The sequence below is a fragment of the Musca vetustissima genome, unplaced genomic scaffold (genome assembly GCF_032173495.1).
Source record: "Musca vetustissima isolate MV318-11 ecotype Yass unplaced genomic scaffold, APGP_CSIRO_Mvet_v1 utg14330, whole genome shotgun sequence".
NCBI classification, from domain to species: Eukaryota; Metazoa; Arthropoda; class Insecta; order Diptera; family Muscidae; genus Musca; species Musca vetustissima.
Genome location: NW_026879735.1, coordinates 118,108 through 141,997, shown reverse-complemented (window position 1 = coordinate 141,997; position 23,890 = coordinate 118,108). Strand labels below are relative to the sequence as shown.

Below are 23,890 nucleotides of genomic sequence, written 5' to 3'. Positions count from 1 at the left end.
AAAATAACACCACAAAGCGAGAGACCAAGTCAGCGGCACAAGACAGGCAGGCGGTAATAAATTCACGTTAAAATATCTACAGAGGATATGGAAAATGTTGGAGAAAAACTGACAACAACAACAATATGGAATATTTTTGTAGTCGTAGTTTGATGGTAACAACAACGAAACTTAAAAAAAACTGAACCACAAATGAAAAAAAAAATATTCTGCGTTTGCAAATGAACTCAATTTTCTAGTGGTTGCTTGTTGTTGTTATCTATCATAAAAGAAAAATGTTGTTGTTGTTGGAAACTAGTGTTGTTATAGTTTTGAGGCTATGTATATGGGTACGAGTGTGTGTAATTTGCATCAAAAGAAAATTATTCACATTTCTTTGAAAATAATTTATTTAAAAAATAAAGAAGAAGAAGAAGAGTTAGGTGCCGACACCACTCGATGGATTTGTGGCCCAAAGGCAGCTGAACTTTATGCCCGAAAACCTAGACAAATTTAAACACAAAAAAACAATGGTTAGATTATGTTGCGTTCGCAAATGAAGTCATGCGAACGATGCTTTGCGGTAGTTTAATAAGAAAAAAATAACAAAAACAACTGTTAGCGATAAACGAGGGTGGGTATGGGCTATTAAAAAATATTAAAAATTAAAAAATGTATAAAATTTATAAAGACCTCACCAAGGCGTGAATTTTTTAAAAATATTTTTTTAAAGACCTAACCAAGGCGTGGATTTGTATACCCTACACAACTATGTTGTCAGGGTATTATAGCTTTGTGCAGCCCCAAAAGTTTGTAACGATCTAGAAATGTGTGTCCGTCCGTCCGTCTGTCCATTATAATTTGTAAACACGATACAAGCCACAGTTATGGACCAATCTTCACGAAATTTTGCATGTAGGATGGGTTCTGGCCAATGAAGACCACTATTAGAAAAGATCGGTAAATATTTATTTTGTCGGTTTTTCTGGTCACTCCAAAGGCCGCAATTATGGCCCAAACACCGCGAATTTTTGCATGGAGAAGGGGATCGGGTCAAAGAATAAGTATGCCTGTTTTGATAAAGATCGGTCAACATTTAGCGGGTCAAATGGACCCTGACTTTTGTGTGAAAAATTACAAAATTTGTATTCTATGGTTCTAGACCCGAGAAATTGATAGTATGTTCAAGAAGAGTGGTTGACCTTTAAATTGATACCAATTATATTGTCGTATGTACTCGGATGCGGGACTTACACATAAATATTTACAGGTGTTTACGTATTCATATATTATTTAGTAACCCATTATCATACTAGAGGGCGGAAAAATACCGCTGATCGCTTTGAAATTTTCCACAAGGTTCAAGTTATGGTCACCGAGAACGTCTATAATTTTCGGTGATGATCAGATAATAATTTTGGGATGAAGTGGACCGAACACTTATTTTTTTTCATTGTGTTTTTTCGAGTCGATCTATAGGCCAAAATTGAAAGCCGAACATCACAACACAACCCACCGTGAAAGGAATCTGAACAAGTGATTAGAAGGGCTGTACTGAATATTTTTAATATTTGTTGACCTCTAGTCGGTCAAGAGGGTGCAAATATCGCGAAATATTGCCCAAGTTCAGAATATAGAACCACAGAAAATTATAGTTTCGTGGAAGTTGTGTAGGGAATCATATGGTCGGCCCCTCCGACTATACTGCTCCGCTCACTGGTTTTAACTAATTATTTCAATTGATTTTTTAAAAATATGTTTTCAAAGCCCTTACCAAGGCGTGGATTTTTTAAAAATATTTTTTCAAAGACCTAACCTATATTTTTATACCCTTCACCACACTGTGGTACAGGGTATTATGTCTTTGTGCTTTTTTTGTAACAGACAAAAGGAAACGAGATAGACACATGGTTCCTTTTGAAAATATGCATAGAATTACTTTCTGAGTTGATTTAGCCTTGTCCGTCCATCCATCTGTCTGTCTGTCCATGTTAAATTGTAAACAAAGTACAGGTCGCATTTATGATTCGAATTGGATGAAATTTGGCAAAGCTCATTTGTTAGGCCCAAGGACGAACACTATTGAAATTGGAGAAAATCGGTTCAGATTTAGATATAGCTCCGATATATAGTTTCGTTCCTATACATCTTTCGATTTGCACGAAATTTGGCATTGCGTACTGGATTGAGTCTAGAATGATGTGTGTAAAATTTTTTGAAAATGGGTTCAGATTTAGATATGGCTCCCATATATAGTTTCGCCCGATTTTAGGTAAATGGTGCACCAAAGTCCCTATATATCTTTTGATTTGCACGAAATTTAGCATAGCGTAATGAATTAGGTCTAGAATGATGTGTGTTAAGTTTCCTGAAAATCGGTTCAGATTTAGATATAGCTCCCGTATATAGTTTCGTCCGATTTAATGTAAATGGTGCACCAAAGTCCCTATATATCTTTCGATTTGCATGAAATTTGGCACACCTTAAAGAATTAGGTCTAGAATGATGTGTGCCAAGTTTCGAGAAAATCGGTTCAGATTTAGATATAGCTCCCATATATATTTTCGTCCGATTTAAGGTAAATGGAGCACCAAAGTTCCTATTTATCTTTCGATTTGCACGATATTTGGCATAGCGTACTGAATTCAGCCTAGAGTTATGTGTGCTAAGTTTCGTGAAAGTCGGTTCAGATTTAGATATAGCTCCAATATATATTTTCGTCCGATTTAAGGTAAATGGTGCACCAAAGTCCCTAAATATCTTTCGATTTTCACGAAATTTGGCATAAGGTACTGAATTGAGTCCAGAATGGTGTGTGTTAAATTTCCTGAAAATCGGTTCAGATTTAAATATAGCTCCCATATATAGCTTCGTTGGATTTAAGGTAAATGGACCATAAAAATGTCTATTTATCTTTCGATTTGCACGAAATTTGGCATAGAGTTCCGAGAAAATCGGTTCAGATTTAGATATAGCTCCCATATATAGTTACGTCCGATTTAAGGTAAATGGTGCACCAAAGTCCCTATATATCTTTCGATTGGTACGAAATTTGGCACAGCGTAATGAATTATGTATAGAATGATGTGTGTTAAGTTTCGTGAAAATCGGTTCAGATTTAGATATAGTTTCCATATATAGATTCGACCGATTTTATGTAAATGGAGCATCATACTGCCAATATTGGTCCGATTGGAACAAAATTTTGCACATGGTACAGAACAAGGTCTAGATTGGTATGTGCCAAGTTTTGTTGAAATCAGTTCAGATTTAGATATAGCTCCCATATATAGTTTCGTTAATCTTTTGATAAATGGTGAACCAAACTCCCTATATTTTTCCGATCAAGACAAAATTTTGCACAGCGTACTGAATTAGGTCCCATTTGATGTCTGCAAAGTTTTGTTGGAATCGGTTCAGATTTAGATATAGCTCCCATATATAGTTTCGTCCGATTTTAGGTAATTGGTGCACCAAACTGAAAATATTTGCCCGATTGGAACACAATTTTGCACAGCGTACGGAATTTAGTCCAGTTTGAAATCTGTGAAATATTTTTTTGAAATTGGTCCAGATTTATATATAGGTCCCATATATAGTTTCGTCCGATTGTAGGTAAATGGTGCACCAAACTCCCAATATTGGTCCGATTTAAACAAAATTTTGCATAGGCTACGGAATTCAGTCCAGTTTGACATCTATTTCTTCACATATATATTTTCGCCCGATTTTAGGTAAATGCTGGACCAAAGTGGTGAAGGGTATCATATAGTCGGCCCCGTCCGACTTTACTACTTTCTTTACTGGTTAAAAATATTTTTTCAAAGACCTAACCAAGACTTTGATATTTTAAAACATTTTTTTCTAATTTCCCACCCTCGTCAAAAATAGCTCTGCCCATCTTCCCATAACTTATTAAGCCGATGATGACAAGACAACAGTAATACCTACACACACGTGTGTCGGACCGCCATTACATACCCACATATGCATTTTTACATATGTATGTATTTAGATTTCCTCAAGTGGTACTTTCTCTGTTACTATTTTACGCTCAATGAAATTTTCGGATGATGATGATGTTAGCGATTACGCTTTTTTGGGTAGCAGGCAAAAAACGCAAAGTAGTAAAAGAAAACATGTAAAAACCCCCAACAACAATTTTTGTGGTAAAGAAAATACAACAACAAAAAAACAATAACAAACAAGGGAGCTGGGTTTTTGAATTCATTCATAAAAAAGAGGCTTGTAAAAAAGTTACAAACCACCAGCATTGCCTCAAGAGTTACTGATGTTGCGGCTGTGGCTGGGATCGCTAATGAGATTAGACTTGAACGGAACGGAAGTTAGCAACACCTCAAGTTGTGTGTGTGCGGCTCTTTGCAGCAGCAACAATAACAATAAAGGAACTATTTATTTAATGCGTACGATGTTGATGATGGACCCTCGACATATGTAAGTTTTTTTTTTTATCAGGGGGCATTCGACGTTAGGGTTTTTTGTTTACAATGTAATGTTGTATGGCACTTATGTATGGAAAATGCGTTGGAAATTTATTTTTACAAATTTCAAACATACCTCAAAAAACATACACATATATATTTGCCACCCGTGCCGTTATGCATTTTGTGGAATTAATTGTGGACTCTGATTATTTTATTTTTCGGGTAATTTAAATTAATTTACAAATGATACCTTGAGTTATATTGCAATTATGTTTTGAAATTTCACTTGTGTGCTTTTTAAATATTCAAAAGACAGTTATTATTTTGATGAGGAAGAAATGTAGAAGGCAGAATATGTGAATGTGTCCCCTAATTATGGGTATAGTTAATTAAAACCAGAAATAAAATAAGGCTAACTTTTTAGAGGAATAATTAAAAAGCTTTCAGAGAATTTTAACCCCATCTATTGGTATAACATTATGGAGGTTAATAAAAAAGCATGGATTTTTTCAAAATGTAACACAACATTTTAAATAATATTTTTCATCAATTTATCACAGCTGTAACGTGAATTTTTAAAAATATATAATTTTTTAAAATTTTTAATTTCATTCAAAAATATTTGTCCAATCTGTCCAACCTTAACATTTGCCATTACCATTAATTATTTTTTCTAGTAATGCAAAGCTTTAGGCCTATAATTGGTAATTACTTTTAAAAAAATTATTTAATTTTGCACATACAGCTATTTTCGAATTTACCCACAATTGGCAAATAATAGAGGTTAATAACGTCTAACCTTGATGAAGTGTGAAATATCAAATAAAATTTACGGTTTGTGTAAACTTGTTTATGTTAATCGTTAAATCCAATTTGATGAGATTAAATTAATTTGATAAGCTATTTTTTTAATTTAATTTAAAATTTTGATTACTTGTTTTGGAAATGCAGTCTAAAATTGTATGGATGGATGGATTCATTATAACGTATTTTAAGCATTGACATTTAGTTGGGGTGTGATATTTAGGTTGTTATTGTCCCAAGGTCCATATAATTGTTGTCACAATGTATACGCTGCAATGTCCCCCTTACTTGTTTCTGGTCTATTGAAGTGAAATAAAAGGAGGCATGAAGGTTAGGAATCCTAACTTGCCAATTGTTAGTTAAGCAAAAAAGTGAGTTTGAGTTTGTAATTTTCTTATATTAAAAGGGATGCAAATCTCGTGAGATTTTTTTGAACATGGTCTTATTTCCGTTTTTATTTCAAATTTTCGACATCATGTAACTGATAATAGGTTATGAACAACTTTGATTTCATTTGACCATAAAAGACCTCTAAAGGCTTGTCAAGTTTTCTCAGAACTGCTCATAACTACCTTCAAAAATTTTGGTCCTCCAGAAAGTTTCTACAGAAAAATATGAACCTCTAGAACCTCATCTTTCTCTAGAAGCCGACTTATCAAATATATGAAGTTTTGAAGAGCTTCTCCAGGCCGATATTTGAAGCTTTGGGGAACTTTTTATCTGATCCTATTGCCAATTTTAACCTTCACAGGTTTTATAGTAGGGGAGACTGGGGCACCTTCGGCAATTGCGTTTTCGATAGGAAGCTCTCACCGTACATCACTAGTTACGATACATAGGTATCGAATATCGAAAGTTTGAAATTTCTAGCTAATAAACATATTTAGATGCACAGGTTTTTGTATTTTTACATATGTTTTTGTAATATTTCCATTCCATATCGTAAGTATTTCGGGTATAAAACTTTTCAAATTTCAAGACAATATTATTAAAAATTGGTTAATTACGATGTGTATTATTATACAAATATTTAAAAATACAATGTTTTCACAAGACTGATAGAAAAAAATGAAAAAAGTACAAAAAGTACATTCGGGGTAGATTCGGCATTTTAAAGTGGGGCACATTCGGCCATATGCAGATAGTGCAATATTATTTCCTTAAAATGTTTTTGAGTTTGTCTTTAAAAATAATCCTTTAATGTGGTTCGAAATTACATATATAAGACCAAACATGCTTGTATTGCCGAAAATGCGATAGAAAATCCCTATTTCTGATAGTGTCTGTGACCTTGAGATGTCAATGTCCGCCGCTAGAAAATATAGCCCTAAAACTCAAACATTGTGTCGCTTATTTAAACCAAATAGAGCCTTTAGAGGATCTGAATTTCAACCAGACTGATAGCAGTGATAATTACCAGGCTATGACCATGGTGCCGAATGTGCCACATCAAATGCCGAAGCTACCCTGGGTTGGGGCACATTCGGCGAATTTGACTTTTCTTACAAAACTGTAAAAATTTTTAACTAATACTAATTTTTTTATACCTTTTTGGTACTAGTTTTTATTATTAAGTGTCAGAGGACAATAGTTAGCCATAAAGGTTTTATATATGTTGAATAAGTACTGAGATATAGAGCTCTAAACAAAAAGTGCCGAAGGTGCCCCAGTCTCCCCTACCTACTATTACTTATGGCTACTATGATCTATTTGAAGAACTTCTCCGGAAAACTATTAAGAGATTCTTATAACCTACTTTAGCGTTTTTCGAGCCTTTTCCATAGCCTTATTGAATCTTATTGCTAATTTTATCACCAAATGTTTCTTAGTATCTAATTTTACTTATGGGTAGCTACATATCATATATTTTGGACCTCTAAAGACTGCTCATGTGTTCTTGGAACCTCTAAACAACTTTTTATGATCTATTACCTCTAACGAAGTACTTAAAGTGATTTTTTAACCTCCAGCAAGCTTTTTCATCAACATTTTGAAGATCTAGAGTATTTCTGCCATCCTCACCTATCTCTAGAAGCCTTTTTATCAGATATATGATGAAGATCTTCTGGCCTATTCGAAACTCATGCCTATACGAAACTGTTTAGAGATTTTCATAACTTTGTTATTTCAGGGCGCTTATCGTTACCTTTTTACATCTAAAAGCTTCATTAGAATCATCTATTTTGACCTCTATATTTCTATATGTTCACCTCTAATGAAATACTTCAAAGGCTACTCTAGGAATCTCTAGGTGTCTTCTGAGTACGCCAATAGCTGTTTAAAGACTAAACATTTCTAGAAAACTACTAAATGGTAAACAGGAATGCCTACTTCTGATTGGCTGTTATGTTGATTTTGAAGCATTGCCATCTAATTTTGGCATATTTACTACATATCCGTTTCCGAACTTTTCAAATTATTTGGTACTCTGAGAGCGATTTTGAAATGTTTCCCTTTACTAGCTTTACTATTAAAACAGTACTGGAAGAGACCAATTATTTTATATACAGTATGTTACTCTACTAGGTTACCGTATGGCGAACCTCTCCTCTCTCCGTATGGCTTCTCAAAATCCAAAAGCGGCTCCGAACACATTCTCAAAATCGATTGAAACCTCCTTGGCCTACCAAGTAAGATCACAGCACTTCTCGTTGACAGCCTCACAGAGTGGAGCTTCTAACCACCAACAAAATCTTTTAAGAGGTATTGCCCCTAATTCGGCGCATAATGTATATATGGTTCCCTATTACTATGTTGTCCTCTACAGCACTATCTTATTTTTCAAACGAAAGACTTTGGCATACATGAGTGGTGAACTCGCTGTTCCAACCTCAGACGAAGATCGTTGCATTTTGGTATTGAGCACTGTCTCTTCTTTCTCACCAGCTTGAGTTTGTTTGTCTCGTTTATTAGTTTTATCAGGGCTTATATTATCATTGATGACTCAAATTCTAGCATTGCTGTGCAGATCGATGAGGCCGCTTCCTCAAACAGGTGCCCTATGATCTTGTTATTAACCGCATCAACCACCTCCTTAGTGATGGATGCGATCTCCGGGACGAACTATTCTAGTCATTGAAAAACACGTCTCAACAGAGACAATCGGCAATCTTCGCATAAGAAGGCCGCTACTTTCCATTATTGCTACCCCCTTCCTACTTCTTAAAGTCTGGTTAGTCCTTTTTTTAGAATACCCGGACTTTACGGAAGATTCAGATACAGCGCTTTTCTTCTTGATATCAGAGCCAAAATTGGGTTGGCTTGGCTTTTTATTTAAAAGAAACTCATTTCTATCTTTGTGTGTTTGGCATTCGTCTGATTTTCCACAATGCCGGAGGAACGCATTTTTTCAAGTTCATCCTGGTCAGTCTTTACCTTTGTGCCAAGACTAACTGCTTCTTCCCTGTTATGAGCTTAGCGATATTATTACTCACTTCCTTTATCATCTTATCAGCCGTTTCGCTCCTCCGGCATTGTAAGATGGCTATTTTTAACTTGAGTTTCAGTCCCCGCCTGTCTCGGAAGGTAGGTTCGAGGCTAGTTTTCCCCTGTGGTTCTTAAACTCTGATCCATTTTTGCCAATACACCCATCTCTTTAGAAAAGGTTTTCTCACTCTCAGGATAATGATGGCGCCCAACTCGTCGGCAGATCAACGACACCCGCCGGTACTTAAGTGTTTTGATCATCAATTTGTTGTTCTTAATATCTTCAATAATATTCATAACTATTTAATTAAGTAATCCAAGTAGATAACCGTTAATAATCTTTAGAAGAGCCTAATTTTTGGCATCAATTACCAGCTTCCAATCATCTATTGCATTTTATTACTGTTTTTATAACAGTTTCAGAAATTGTATTTGTTTACCACTCTAAAAATTTAAAAATTGTTCAATTTGTTTTCTTTAATAACCAGATTCCAATCTTCCAATGCATTTTATGGTCATTTTGCATAACCATTCTACTTCTCTCTCCCTCTCCGTTCAACAATATTAATATGCCATAACATAAACTATTGCCTAATTGCGCTCATTTTAATACCAATAAATCTTCATAGTTGTATAACAACAACAAACTGGACACTGTTATATAATTCTATAGCAACAGCAACAACACCAAAAATCATTAGCCTCAATCTGACTACCATCAACGTAATCGTCCACATCGTCATAGTCTTCGTCATCACCATTATCATTTATGCTACAACTAGCTATCCACAAGGATGACACTGAAATACTGAGTGACGTGACAGGCATAAACAATTTCTTCTAATGAAGATGCATGACATAGCATGCCGTTGGACATTCATACGATTCCAACAACGTTCAGAAGTTGTTAGGTGAAGTTGTTTGGATAAATGAAGTCTTTATGTCGTTGCCTTGATCATGAAATCTTGCCCGGCCTGTTTGCGAAGTTATGCGGACTAGCGGCCTAGCGGATACAACAAAAAATATGATGGACGATAATAAATGGTTATTTGAATGAGAGAGGTGTGTCACATAGACAGGCAGGCATAGAGTGTGTGAATTTTTTTTCGAAGCCTAGAGATATTCAAATGACGCAACTATGTAGACAAAGGCTGGAGTTTGGTCGTAAATGACTATGAGTTCAGACTCATTGGCCCTTTTTTATACGAATCTTACATCTGTTACAGGTTAGAAGGATTAAACCCAGTTTAAGTCTGTAACTAAAAATGTACTTTTTTAGCGAGGGCTGTGAATAGGTCGCAACATCGGACCAAACGAATACGATTCAACCTCAGACAAGAGGATATCATATTCCCTTCCCAGAGCTTTAATCTTTTCATCTGGTGTGACAAATTGTCATACCATACAGGAAAAGGGTGGGTAATGATAGAGCTCATCGATCACCTGCCGGTAGATCAAAGCTCTAACATAGTTAGAATGACAATTTCACATCCGCAAGACCCTACCGTATCCAAAGTAAAGAACTTTCGCCTTATGAACCTCTCCTGAAATACTACCTCCAAATATTTCAGCTTCTTAGTAAACACAACTGATCTGAATACATTTTCAAACCCGATTGAAACCTCCTTGACCTATCAAGAAAGATCGCAGCACAACATTTCCTTCACACATATGTTTCAATGCTATCCGCAATCTTGGCGGCCATTATTGAGAATTCTCAAGGCTATCCTCACTAACATAGGCGGTTCTTCTCTGAATCCAAGTAACTGTCGTACACATTTTCAGCAGTAGGACTGAGGATGAAGTCTGATATCTGGAGTAGCGAAAAGACGTTGCACCACATACGGGTTATTAAATACTTCGGACCAACTTTTTATAAAGCCCACCAATGGCATAGATTTAAGACAGGTCAACGAACAAAATTCCATAACGTGATATCTCTTCTTTTTCACATTATTTGCGTGGAAGTATGTATGACAACCATTACACTCTGACGTATTTTGATTTTTAGGTCAACTAACTTTAGTTCATTCAACTCTAATCGAAAAAGATTTAATAAGGGACAACACCAAAATATTTACCTTTGAAAATATTTACGAATTTGTCCTTTACCAACCAACTACATCAACCAATCAATTGGCATTGACAGCTTTAAGTACAAAAACCCTTAGCACTCCCAGGAAACACACAACAAAAGGGAGGTAGGAAGGAAAATACCTACTTATCGGTCACCCAAATTAGACAACATTTACAGGCATGTCATTTCGTTCATGTTCAAAGTGTCATAACCTCAATTGAAGGTTATGCTCAAGCATAGCTATTTTGAATTTGAATACATTTGTTTATCTAGTTAGCGTAGTTAATACGAAGTGAAAGAACTTTCATTGTTAATGACACACCTTGAACTAACAAAAAAAAAACGAAACCAATGAAATTTGATATTGACGGAAGAAATTTGTCATGCGGAGCATATTTGGTTTTTAAATGAAGTCATTGAACTATACAGGAATTTCTCTTTGCTTTTCATATTTATTGGGAGATTTTGAAGGATATTTCATTACACTAAAGGTCCTAAATTTATTCCATGTATACAATTGTCAATGTTGAGGCATAGGTGTATTATGAAATGGTGCAATGACCCAAAAGAGAAACGATAAGGGTAATAGTGGAACTAAAAAATTCTCAGTAATAGAAATATTACTAGATCGTCGAGAAAACTCAGTGGCGGGAGGAGACGAAGACGAATTAGAGAGTAACGCAGTTAGTTAATAATAATGTTCTAGTTTTTGCGAAATTAGTGTTTTGCGTATTTTTGCTCGAAAAATCGATGATTACACAGACAATGGTTGATTAAAGACTAAAAAGTTCATGTTAAGAACTATAAATAAGGTCATTCAGGCAGACCAGCTGGCTATCTGCGCCACTCAACTTTGCTGTCAAAATGCATTATTGTGAATTGACTTCCATTATGAAAACGTAAACAAAGTCGAAATTTTTGCCATTAGACTTCAGAAAAAACAGCTGTTTTCCTATTTCGATTGCTACCTTGGTGACCTTATTAATAGATCTTGGTTCTTAAAAACTACTTTGCAACTTAAGTTCTATTTGTTTTCTCTTTCTTGAAGTTATATAGTTATCCTTATCTGATATTATTTTATATACAGTGTTGTATTTTAGTATGTTAATCTACTGCGTGTCGTTCGCCGGTTACCGTCCTTTCCCACATTAATGATTTAGTCTATATGGCGGATAAAATCCAACCTCTCTTGAAATACTACCGCCCAATTATTTAAGCTTCTCATAAACCAAAAGCTGCTCAGAACACATTCTCAAAAACGATTGAAACCTCCTCAGCCTATCAAAAAAAAGATCACAGCACTACATTTCCTTACATTCAACTTAAGAGGCCATCTAACGAATTACCGATGCATCTGGGCACTCGGTAACAGCTTCATCAAGTGTAGAAACTCCACTTGACTCTTTTAAGAGGATATGCCTCTAATTCGGCGCCTAATGTATATATGGTTCCTTATTGTTATGTTGTAATTTTATTTTAAAATATTTTCCTTAGGTCTTAAACTAATCTAACTTATCCTAATCTTAGACACAAAACAGCTATCAAATCTAACAGTGCACATGGAGGGTAGTTGTGTCCCTATAAATAAGTGGATTGTTGGTGCGCTCACCAAATGAGCGCATCATATTTATACCCTTCACCACACTGTGGTACAGGGTATTATGTCTTTGTGCATATGTTTGTAACAGGCAAAAGGGAACAATATAGACACATGGTTCCTTTTAAGAATATTCATAGAATTACTTTCTGAGTCGATTTAGGCATGTCCGTCTGTCCGTCCATCCATGTATTTTTGTGAACAAAGTACAGGTCGCATTTATGATCCGATTTGGATGAAATTTGGCATAAGTCACTTATTTGGCCCAAGGACGAACCCTATTGAAATTGGTTCAGATTTAGATATAGCTCCCATATATATTTTCGTCCGATTTAATGTAAATGGTGCACCAAAGTCCCTTAATATCTTTCGATTTGCACGAAATTTGGCACAGCGTAATGAATTAGGCCTAGAATGATGTGTGCTGAGTTTCATTAAAATCGGTTCAGATTTAGATACAGCTCCCATATATAGTTTCGTCCGATTTTATGTAAATGGTCCACCAAAGTCCCTATATATCTTTCGATTTGCACGAAATTTAGCATATCGTATTCAATTTAGTCTAGAATGATGTGTGTTAAGTTTCCTGAAAATCGGTTCAGATTTAGATATAGCTCCTATATATATCTTCGTCCGATTTAATGTAAATGGTGCACCAAAGTCCCTTTATATCTTTCGATTTGCACGAAATTTGGCACAGCGTAATGAATTAGGCCTAGAATGATGTGTGCTAAGTTTCGTGAAAATCGGTTCAGATTTAGATATAGCTCCCATATAGTTTCGTCCGATTTTACGTAAATGGTGCACCAAAGTCCCTATATATCATTCGATTTGCACGAAATTTGGCAGAGCGTTCTGTATTAGGTGCAGAATGATGTGTGCTGAGTTTGGTGAAAATCGGTTCAGATTTAAATATAGCTCCCATATATATTTTCATCCGATTTAATGTAAATGGTGCAACAAAGTCCCTATATATCATTCGATTTGCACGAAACTTGAAACACCGTAATGAATTAGGCCTAGAATGATGTGTGCTGAGTTTGATTAAAATCGGTTTAGATTTAGATATAGCTCCCATATATAGTTTCGTCCGATTTTATGTAAATGGTGCACCAAAGTCCCTATATATATTTCGATTTGCACGAAATTTGGCACAGCGTAATGAATGAAGTATAGAATGATGTGTGTTAAGTTTCCCGAAAATCGGTTCAGATTTAGATATAGCTCCCATATATAGTTTCGTCCGATTTAATGTAAATGGGGTATCAAAGTCCCTTAATATCTTTCGGTTTGCATGAAATTTGGCACAGCGTAATGAATTAGGTCTAGAATGATGTGTGTTAAATTTCCTGAAATCGCTTCAGATTTAGATATAGCTTCTATATCTGACCAAATGAATAAATTAGTATAGGTTGCAGAATGACATGTTTATGGATCCAATTTCATTTTGATGGTCCTTTTAAAATGCCACGTCTGTTAGGATTCATCTGTTGAATATACCCTTACTACTTTCCTTACTGGTTTTTCGTGTGGACCTTTGTAAAATCCTTTATAGAATTATAGTGATTTTTTTTTCATTACTAAATCCAGTTCCATCACACATCCAGAATATAATTTATTTCCCTGAAAAGTCTCTTTATGTTAATAATCAGAATTTTTTCTATATAGTTATTTGTGGGTTTTAAAGAGAAAATCACTACCTTTCCAATAATGTTTGGCTTGTGGACAAACTTGCAGTTGTTTAGAAGTTATGGTGGATATGACCTTGTGCCTAAAGTATTTTTTCCCAGACAAATTTTTTAAAGTTAATATTAATAGAATCTGAAAATATTTCTCCAAGTTGTCATGTTGGCTTTATAAAGAGAAGATTATAACCTATAAATTGTATTAATAGGTCATTTACCCTAAATATGTCAATAACATTGACAGCTCATAGTTCAAAAACCCTAACTCCCATACTACCTACAAAAATAAATGGAAACACACTAAAACTGATACATAAAAAATAGACCAAAAAATTCACACGCATACATTCCTCATTTTTTATGTTCGAATTTCGAAAACAAATTTCCCTCAAGAGAGTTTTTGGGGGAAATGTGTCATAAACCTCAGTGAAGGTTAGTGCTTACGAATAAATATTCAATTTTTTATATGTTTATCTACTACTAGTTTAGTAGTTTAGCTTTTATGTAAAGGAACTTTCATTGCTAATGACACTCCTTGAACTCCAAATTGCTAAAATGGGAAAGTGATGATAACACTTTTTCGGTGTGACAATGATGGAATGTTGTGTTGGAATTCATTGACCCGTGTTTGCTAATATGTAATTATGGTAATAAATATTGATTGATATAATCAGTTTGGGATGAGCTTTTGTAAATTGATAACGGAACATTTTTTTTTAAGAAATGTATCCACTTTTCAAAATAATGGGGAAGGAATGGTGTACCCATGGTACAATAATACATGTTGTAGCTTGAACCTCCGCCTGTAGGATCGTATTGTATTCTGGTAGGCGAAGTGAAATTTCAGTTTTAGATTCTTCAATGAGAAATCCCAGTCCCGGCTTTCCTGCTAGCCATATGTGTTACTAGGGGGCATGCTTCTTAGTGTTCCGCTACCCCATGAATATCTGTCTGGTATCATAGTTTCACATCTTGTGACTACTCTTATTTCAGGTATTCGGCCCGACTCAAAATTACTAATTGAGAATTGCCGTCTCCAATATATTTTGGTGCGATGTATTGTGTCCGTTGTCGGTCCACTCGTTCATAGCTTTCAATCTTAAAGCTGCGACGGCCGCTTAATAACTAATTTGGATGTCAATTTGATGTATATACAATAAATGGTCTGTTCCAGTACTTTTTTAATAGTAAAGCTAGTAAAAGGGAAACATTTCAAAATCGCTCTCAGAGTACAAAATAATTTGAAAAGTTCAAGAATGCAAATCTATTAAATATGTCAAAATTAGATGGCAATACTTAAGGGGTTAAGCTTAAGGAAGGGGGTTTAGTAACTGTTTTTGAGTACAAAATTTGCAAAACTTGTAAAATTAGTAGATTATTTTAGGTTATGGAACGGACCTAACGACAACGACTAGAACAAAGCTCTAGTAGATTTTGTCCTTATTGTTTCACATATTCCTAAGTAGTATGTTCTCTGGACTTTCTGCAACGATTTCACATTACATTTTTGTCCATTACTGTCCACCAGACTACCGAGGCGTATGTTAGGATTGATCTAATAGCGCTCTTATAGATCCAGTGTATCATCTTTGAATTAAAACCCCTATTTAGAGCCTACAGATCATCTGCAAATGTACCAGCATCTGTGGGATTTGTCTACCCGGTTCTGTATGTGGTCTTTCCATTTAGGTTTTCTGTCTAGGATGACCCGCAGATATTTAACTTTATTTGATGTGGTTATCACTTTGTTTTGAAATATGGGTTCTTCAAACTGCCCTATTTTTGTCTTCCTAGTGAAAAAACATATCTCCGTCTTGGCTTGATTTACGTAAAAGACCCCTCAGTCTCGACCAATTATAGGCGATATTTAACACCATTTCAGCAGGTTATAATTCTCTCCCCTCTGAAGTATTATAACAGACGGGTTCAAATCCCTCCTCAGTTAAGATCCTTAATAGGCTATTGATAGTGGTAACCCACAGCTGTGGTAATCAAATCACTCCCTTCGAAGTCCCTTGTCCTACTTTGTCCCTGCTATTTATGTCTTAGCTTAGCATGTGCTGACCAAGGCTATGATTATCTGGTCAATTCGAAAGGCCATTTCACTAAAGACTGGATAAATGGCTAAACAGAATGTTCGCGTTGAGCGTTTTTTGTTATCGCGTTAACGCACGCAAAAAGTTAAAATATATTTAACTCCGAAGCGTAGCGCACATCAACTTCGAGCGTTTGTGTTATCGTTTCCTTGTGGTTGTTGTATTTTCGATAACACTTAACGCAACGGATGGCTCAACGCGAGCATTCTGCTTAGCCCTTGAGTGTTTCAGTGCCGACATTATTGAAAACTCCCTCGATTTGGGAGATGTTGACTTACTTTGATTTATATTTAAATACACTTTAACAAAAATATAAATTAAGAAAGTTATTGCGAGAGTGAACTGCATCGCCGCCGACATGAAAAGAGATGGAGAAAGTTCTAGTTTTTATGCTAATTCAAAAATACATGTGCTTGCGCAATACCGGTTATCGTCTGTCTTCGGTAATCAGTATTTGGTAGCTGAAGGTTGCCACATACAAATGGCGTTGGCCTAGGGATACGTAGTTGAGCGTAAAAATCGACTTTTAGACTTTTCGACCAAAAAGTCAATCTTTAGACTTTTCGACTTTGCCTTTGACTAAAAAGTCGACTTTTCGATCTTTCGATTTTGTCAAACCCGATCGATTTTCGACTTTTACCGACTAATGCAAAATCATCTAAAAAATTGTTTTTTGTATGTATTTTTGTAAACAGATAAAATAATGTTCTGGAATGTTTAATTTTCGGGCAATTTGAGCTTCATGATAATAAAACAAGTATTTATGAAGAAAATCGAACATGAAAAGTCGACTTTGCGATTTTCTCAAAGATCAAAAGTCGACTTTGACTTTTAGACTTTTCCATACAAAAAGTCGAAAGTCGATTTACTAATCTCTACGTTGGTCTATTTATGAAATCGGTCTCATGGTAAATTTCTCTTAATGCATTCTCAAGGCATATGAATTTCTACTTAAAAACAGGCGCATAGAATTCTGAATAATCCCAACTGGCTAAAATATATTTTTTGTATAAAGGTTGACGAATTTCCATATTACATTTCCACAGTCAATAGTGTGTGCTACTTTAGGGAAAAAATTTTTAACTCTTCAGCATATCGATTATATCGCCGGAACTATTTCCTTCGCTTCATCTCATTAAGATGTCTTTCGTAGAACTATAAGCAAAAATTTGGCTTTGAAACCATTTTGCTTTGTTGCTGCAGCTTTATTTTACTTACATAGCTGGCTCAAGACAGAACATTTGTTCCATAAGGCGAACTTAAAAAAAGCTTTTCAGGCGCGTCGATCTTATCCGCCGTTTTTTCATTTCGGAAGACTATGCTTTGATATGTCATTCTCCACGCGATCTTTCCATCGAATTCGTGGCCTTTCCGTTCTGCTTGAACCATCAAGTGCCTCGCTTTTATATATCTTCTGAGCTGTGGCATCCTCATCCATTCGCACAGCATGGTCTTACCAGTCGCTGCAGCTCGATACCACTGCCTATGTCGATGTCCGTGTATAGATGATAAAGCTGATGGTTCATTCGACGCCGATATTCACCATTGACCCAGATTGGCCAGTAGATCTTTCTCTCAAACACTCCAACAGTTGCCTCATCTGCTTGCGCAAGTGTCCATGCTTTTGATCCAACAGCACGGGTATTATCTTTATTTTAGTTCCCTCGTGAATGAGGGTTCTGAAGTTTGAATTTTATCAATACTTGCAAATTTTTCAAGGGGTCTGCAAGGCTGTTTTTCTTATATTGTAATGAATATTTTATCTTATATTGTAATAAATATTCCCACATTTCTAACGTGCGTCCTTTTTTCTATTATTATTCTTTTGCAGAAATTAGAACAAGAGAAACATGTTCTGCGACAAAAACTGGCCATTGCAGAAGAAGAAAGCGAGCAGCGTGTGCTGGAATATCAAACAGATCTCAATGAACTCAAAGACAAATTGCAGGCTCAGGTATGTATGATACAATGGTCTCACACACTTAACACATTTCAACAGCTTCTTTCCTACTTATTTCATATTCTAATTAACAATTTCCTTCCAATTGCAACCATATCATAACAGGAAATCGCAATACGTCAAGCTGAAAAAGAAAAGACCTTGATAATCGAAGAATTAACAAGTCAAAATGCCCGTTTAACGGAACAAATACAAGAGGCACACAATACGGAAATGAAGCTAATGTCACAAATCCAAGAACTAAAAGATCAGTATCAATATCGGAATACTAGTTTACAGGTATGCAAGCGAACACTCATCATAATTTCTTATTCTCAGGCCATGCTAATTTCATGAATTCCGTTTTATTTTTACATCACACCTCTTAGGAACATGTCAATAGTCTGGAATCGATAAAAACGGAATTAAATCTAACCACAGAAAAACGCCATGAACTGGAGAAACGTCTACAACAAGTACAAGAGGAAAAACAAAATCTAGCCGCTGCTCTGGAAGAATCATCAGATCGTATTCACATGCTGGAGCGACATGCCCGTGAACAGGAAACTAAACTAGAGGTAAATAGCAGTTGAAAAAATATTAGCAATTAAGAGCGACTACATTTTTTAGAATCATTGCGTCATAGTCTTTGTTATTATACTTCGTGTTCTTGTTGTTGTTTTTTCTTCTTGCATTTTAAGTTAATGTTATTTTCTTGTACCAAGTTTTTTTCTGTGGAATTGCTATCTCTCTGTCAAGTGTGCAAAAAATAAACGAAAACAAAACTGTATTTTAAATTAGAAAAAGAACTCCATAACAAATTGCGTTGTTCTTGAAATGTTCGTTTATTTATATGTTACGGTTATCAAAAAAAAAAAAAAAAATTATCACTGACATTGATTTAGAAGTTGTTAGAGCACATTTAATTTGATTATATGTGAGGTTATGTTAGAATTCGATGGAGTGTCGTAGATTGTGAATGAGCTGAATATACAAAGAACTTATATTTTTGTTTCAAATATATTATTGTTGCACTTCTAACGAGTTTCAATTTTGTTTTCAATTGCTTATTTGAAAGAAAATTATTAGTTCTTAGGCGTACCTTTTTTTGCAATTATAAGTTTTTATCCAAAAACGTCAAATAAATTACTTAAGAAATTTAATATGGATTTTGTGGCATAATATGGAAATTTAGGTAATGAATATGCATTTCAGCATGTCATAATTACAGAAGTTAGTCCCATTTGAGAATTTGATGATGGCAACTCTTTTTCATTTCATTTGGAATTCATATATAAATTTCAAATAAAATGAAAAATAAATTCCATAAAATTTTATGTATGTCGACTGGAAAATTTTGAATATATTGCTATCAATATTTAACCATGGTTCTTACAACTTATATTCAAAATATTTATAAATATAATTTTTTAGCAATTTTCGCCACTGAACACATGATAGCGTACATTTCGAAAGAAGATATTTTCATTTCAATTTTGAAAGCAGAATACTGTCAAAGGCAAATTTATGAAAAAATTGGAAACATATGACTGCATAAGACTACCTTGTATAATTATGCCATGGTATTCACTTAAGAAATTTAATATGGATTCCTGGAAATTGTCGCATTATAGGAAATGAATATGCAGATCAGTTGGCAAGAGAAGTTTTGACAGCACCACATATGGGAATGAACTTTAATTTTAGAAATATCAAAGTTAACTGCGGTAGTCTTCGAGGCATCGACTTCACCAACTTTAGATAAAACTAAGGTTAATTTTTTGCCCACCCCTCCTTTTTGACTCTCCACTAATGAACTATAAATTCACTTCAATGTTATATACTTGTATATACTTTTTGAGCTATAATAATTCGTAGAAAATCCTTTATTCGATTTAACTGCGGATAGTCTTCGAGGCATCGACTTCACCAATTTTAGATAAAACTAAGGTTCGTTTTTAGCCCACCCCTCCTTTATGACTCTCCACTAATGAACTATAAATTCACTTCAATGTTATATACTTTTATATACCTTATTGAGCTCTAATACTTCGTGGAAAGACCTTTGCTATGATTAAATGTGGATAGTGTTCGAGACATCGACTTCACCAGGTTTAGACCGTACGAAGGTTCGATTTAATGACTGTTGGAATGATGCGGATTTTTTTCAACTGCTCTTCCAGATGACTCCACAGATGCTTGATTGAGTTAAAATCGGGGGCAGTAGTATAGAGCCACATTTTCACATTCATCGCTGTCTTGATAGAAGGAGAAATTATCGCCAATACCCAATTTTCAAGCTGAATTTATTAAATTATTTTCAAGAATATTCAAACACATTTTTTGATTCATAATCCATCCCTCAAAACTGCTAAGACTTCCAGGTCCATCAGCTGATGCACAACCCCATACCGCAATCGATCTACCACCATGCTTAAATAAAATTCTCTGAACTCCTCATTTGGTGTTCTCCAGACATAGGAGCGTCCATTAGATCGAAAAAGGTTTAATTTGCTTTCGTCAAAAAACTGCCATTTTCGAAAAGGTTGGATTTGAATTTATCAGCAAATAAAACTGTTTTCTAAAATGACAAATTTGTTTCATGTGTGTTTTGCGCTTTTTTTAGCCAGCTTTCCTTAAAGGTTATTGGTTCAAATGCGATGATTGTGCTCGTGTTTCCAACTCATGGGGGCAGTCGTATAAGAGCTACATTTTCACATTCAAGGCTTCTTATTTTGGATCGTTGTCTTGAGAAATTATCACCAATGCACAATTTTCGAGCTGAATCTCTTAAATTATGTTTAAGAATATCCAAATATATTTTTTGATCCATGATACATCCCTCAATAATACAAATATTTCCAGGTCCACGTCATCTGGCATATAACCCCATATCATAATCGATCCAAAACCATGCTTAACAGTCGCTCGTAAATTACATTCTCTGAGCTTCTCATTTCGTCTTCTCCAGACATATGAACGTCCATCAGATCGAAAAAGTTTAAATTTGATTTCATCAGCAAATAAAAATGTCTTCAAATTGACAAAAATTTACTTTGGTATTTTTTTGTAAATTTCAGTCTGTTGTTTTTGCGCTTTTTGAGCCAACCTTGAGTGAAAGTTATTTCTTCTGAATACGTTTCGAATTGTTTCAGGATTGGCATCCTCTTTAAGATAAAGGGACACCATGGCAGTAACCTTTGGGACAGTTAGCTTAGGATTTTTCTTAATTTGCTGCACGATCCATCGCTCGTCCGTGTACACAGTGTATAGATCATAAAATATTTAAGTGCTTAACATAAATATATTTCCATAGATAAGTGCGCGTAACTAATAATGCTTGTGAGAGCTGCTTCTATAATAATGGCAATACCCAACTGAGATCTTATTCCCTTGCTGAGTGCATAGCAAGGGAATAAGATATCTTTCAATTTCTATGACAGTCTAGCACTAAGTAAATTTAGATATTCAATAATATCAGAATGGATTTAACATCTAATCTGTGCACTTCTCATTTAGTGGTCCTTCGAGCCGGTACGCGCAAGTGATAATGCTTGTGTGAGCTGCTGGGGTGCTTTAATAATAAATGCAATGCCCAACTGATAATGCATTCAACAAGGGAATAAGATACCCTAAGATTTCTATGACAGTCTAGCACTTAAGTGAATTTATATTTTCAATAAAATCAGAAGCGATTTAACATCTAATCAGTGTACTTCAGGAACAGTTGTCCTTCGAGACGGATAACAATAATATCTGGTACTTCGAAGAATGAACCAAAATAATAAACTAAAAAAATCAGAATTCAAACTACTAACGAAAGAGAGTTTGGATTTAAAGATCTCAATTTCCCCAGAAGTTTGACCACTTTGTCGATCCATTTTGGAAGTTGTTAAAAAAAATAAATATCAGCAACTCTATTCGAAACCATTATATGTTACAATAATAAAGTATGAAGCATAGCCAGACAGAATGTGAATGTGATGCCAGCTGTTCCACTTTCATTTTGACCAAGATCTTTTAATAAGCTCACCCATGATGCAATAATAAGGCGATGTATCACAACAAAAACCTTTGTTTTTGTCTCGATTATCTGTCATGTTTGTCCTTATAATATTTCAAATGGTTGGCAACCAAGATCTATTAATAAGGTCACCAAGATAGCAATCGAAATCGGAAAACAGCTGTTTTTTCTCAAGTCTAATGTCAAAAATTTCGACTTTGTTTACGTTTTCATAATGGGAGTCAATTCACAATAATGCATTTTGACAGTAAACTTGAGAGGCATCGATAATCAGCTGGTCTCCCTTGGTGACCTTATTTATAGGCCATGGTTGGCAACACTGCACATCGAATTCAAGTAGAAATTATCCACTTTGACAGTTAATCGAGACATCAGTTGCGCTAAATGGACTACCTATTCATTGTGCCATGAGTTCACCCAACAAACGAAAGTCAGCTGTTTTTCTCATGTCAAAAATTGGGTCTTTGTTTACATTTTCATAATGGAAGTCTATTCTCAATAATGTATTTTGACAGCAAACTTAAGAAGCAGCTAATATACATTTGTTCTCTCTGGATGTTCTTATTAATAGGCCTTGACAAGATCTATTAATAAGGTCACCCAGCTAGCGAAAGTCAGCTGTTTTTTTTACGTCTAATGTCAAAAATTTGGCATTTGTTTACGTTGTCAAAATGGAAGTCAATTCACAGTAATGAATTTTGACAGCAAACTTTAGTGGAAGCCATATTTATAGGCCTTGACGCCTACTATTAGTTATGCTTTCAAGTGCTATTATATCAGACTTTAACCCTTTGAGCCCCGATTTTTTTTCCGTAATCATAGCACAATTTTCTGTTCACAGATTTAATGCAACTATCCTAGATAGGATATGGAAAACATTTGACATCGCTACATCCTTGCATTCGGGAGATACAGTACATTCTTTCTGAAAAATAAAAGCCCAATATCAAGAAAACCAAATGCAAAATAGTATTCTCTATATTCTGTTTTACAAGAATTAAAAATAATTCTGATGGCAGAATTTGTACATTTCGAATACGAGACGATTTAAATAATTTGGACTGTATACACAAATTAGTACTGTATGTACACATTTTTGCCCTCTTCTCTATATTAAAAAGCTTATAACTTTACGAAAAATTTGAATTTTTTAGATTTTTCTTGTGATATGTTTCGTCCATAATCATGACTTGACATATGAAATCCAAAGAATATATATCTACTAGCAGCATTTTAAATATAATCTCTAAAACATTTTGTTGCCTGGGGGCAACATTGGGCCACAAAGGGTTAAAATAATATTTTTGAATTGAATTATTATATCCCTTTATATCCTTTTCTATTACAAAAATTTGTACGTGCTGTCCCAGTTTTATTTTGAGCCACTGTAAATAACAATGTTTTAATTATCTACTATAATCACAAAAATTCCTTGAAAAACTCTCATTGGTAATAAATTATTTTTATATCCTTCAAATTTCCCATAGACTACCTTACAAGCATTGGAAAGAGCGACCAGAGAAAACAATGTACTCAGTGAACGTTTGGGAGCGGTAAGTAAATAAAAATATGTTAATATTATATCACCGAATAACCTAAACCCTCTTCTATATCCGCAGGACTCCTATTCTGCAACGACGGGTAAAAAATCCCTACAATTTGAAATGGAATGTGATGAAGATGAGGCCAATTTCTCCGAAGATGGTAAACCCTCACAAATATGGGTAGAATCTCGTTCCGTGTATATACAATTAAAATCATTGGTAGATTCATTGAAAATCAGTCACGACGATGATTCAGGTAAGCGCAATATACGAT

At 34.9% G+C, this 23,890-nt stretch overlaps 1 protein-coding gene across 1 annotated transcript in view; it reads left to right on the top strand.

Annotated features, from left to right (window-relative positions):
* Positions 1-23,890, top strand: part of LOC133324832 (bicaudal D-related protein homolog) — a 146,476-nt gene that overhangs the window by 119,624 nt on the left and 2,962 nt on the right. Inside the window, exons 2-6 of the mRNA XM_061533661.1 lie at positions 17,941-18,063; positions 18,175-18,348; positions 18,438-18,626; positions 23,560-23,625; positions 23,692-23,872. Coding sequence (XP_061389645.1) covers positions 17,941-18,063; positions 18,175-18,348; positions 18,438-18,626; positions 23,560-23,625; positions 23,692-23,872 — 733 coding nt within the window. The remainder of the gene's footprint in view (positions 1-17,940; positions 18,064-18,174; positions 18,349-18,437; positions 18,627-23,559; positions 23,626-23,691; positions 23,873-23,890) is intronic.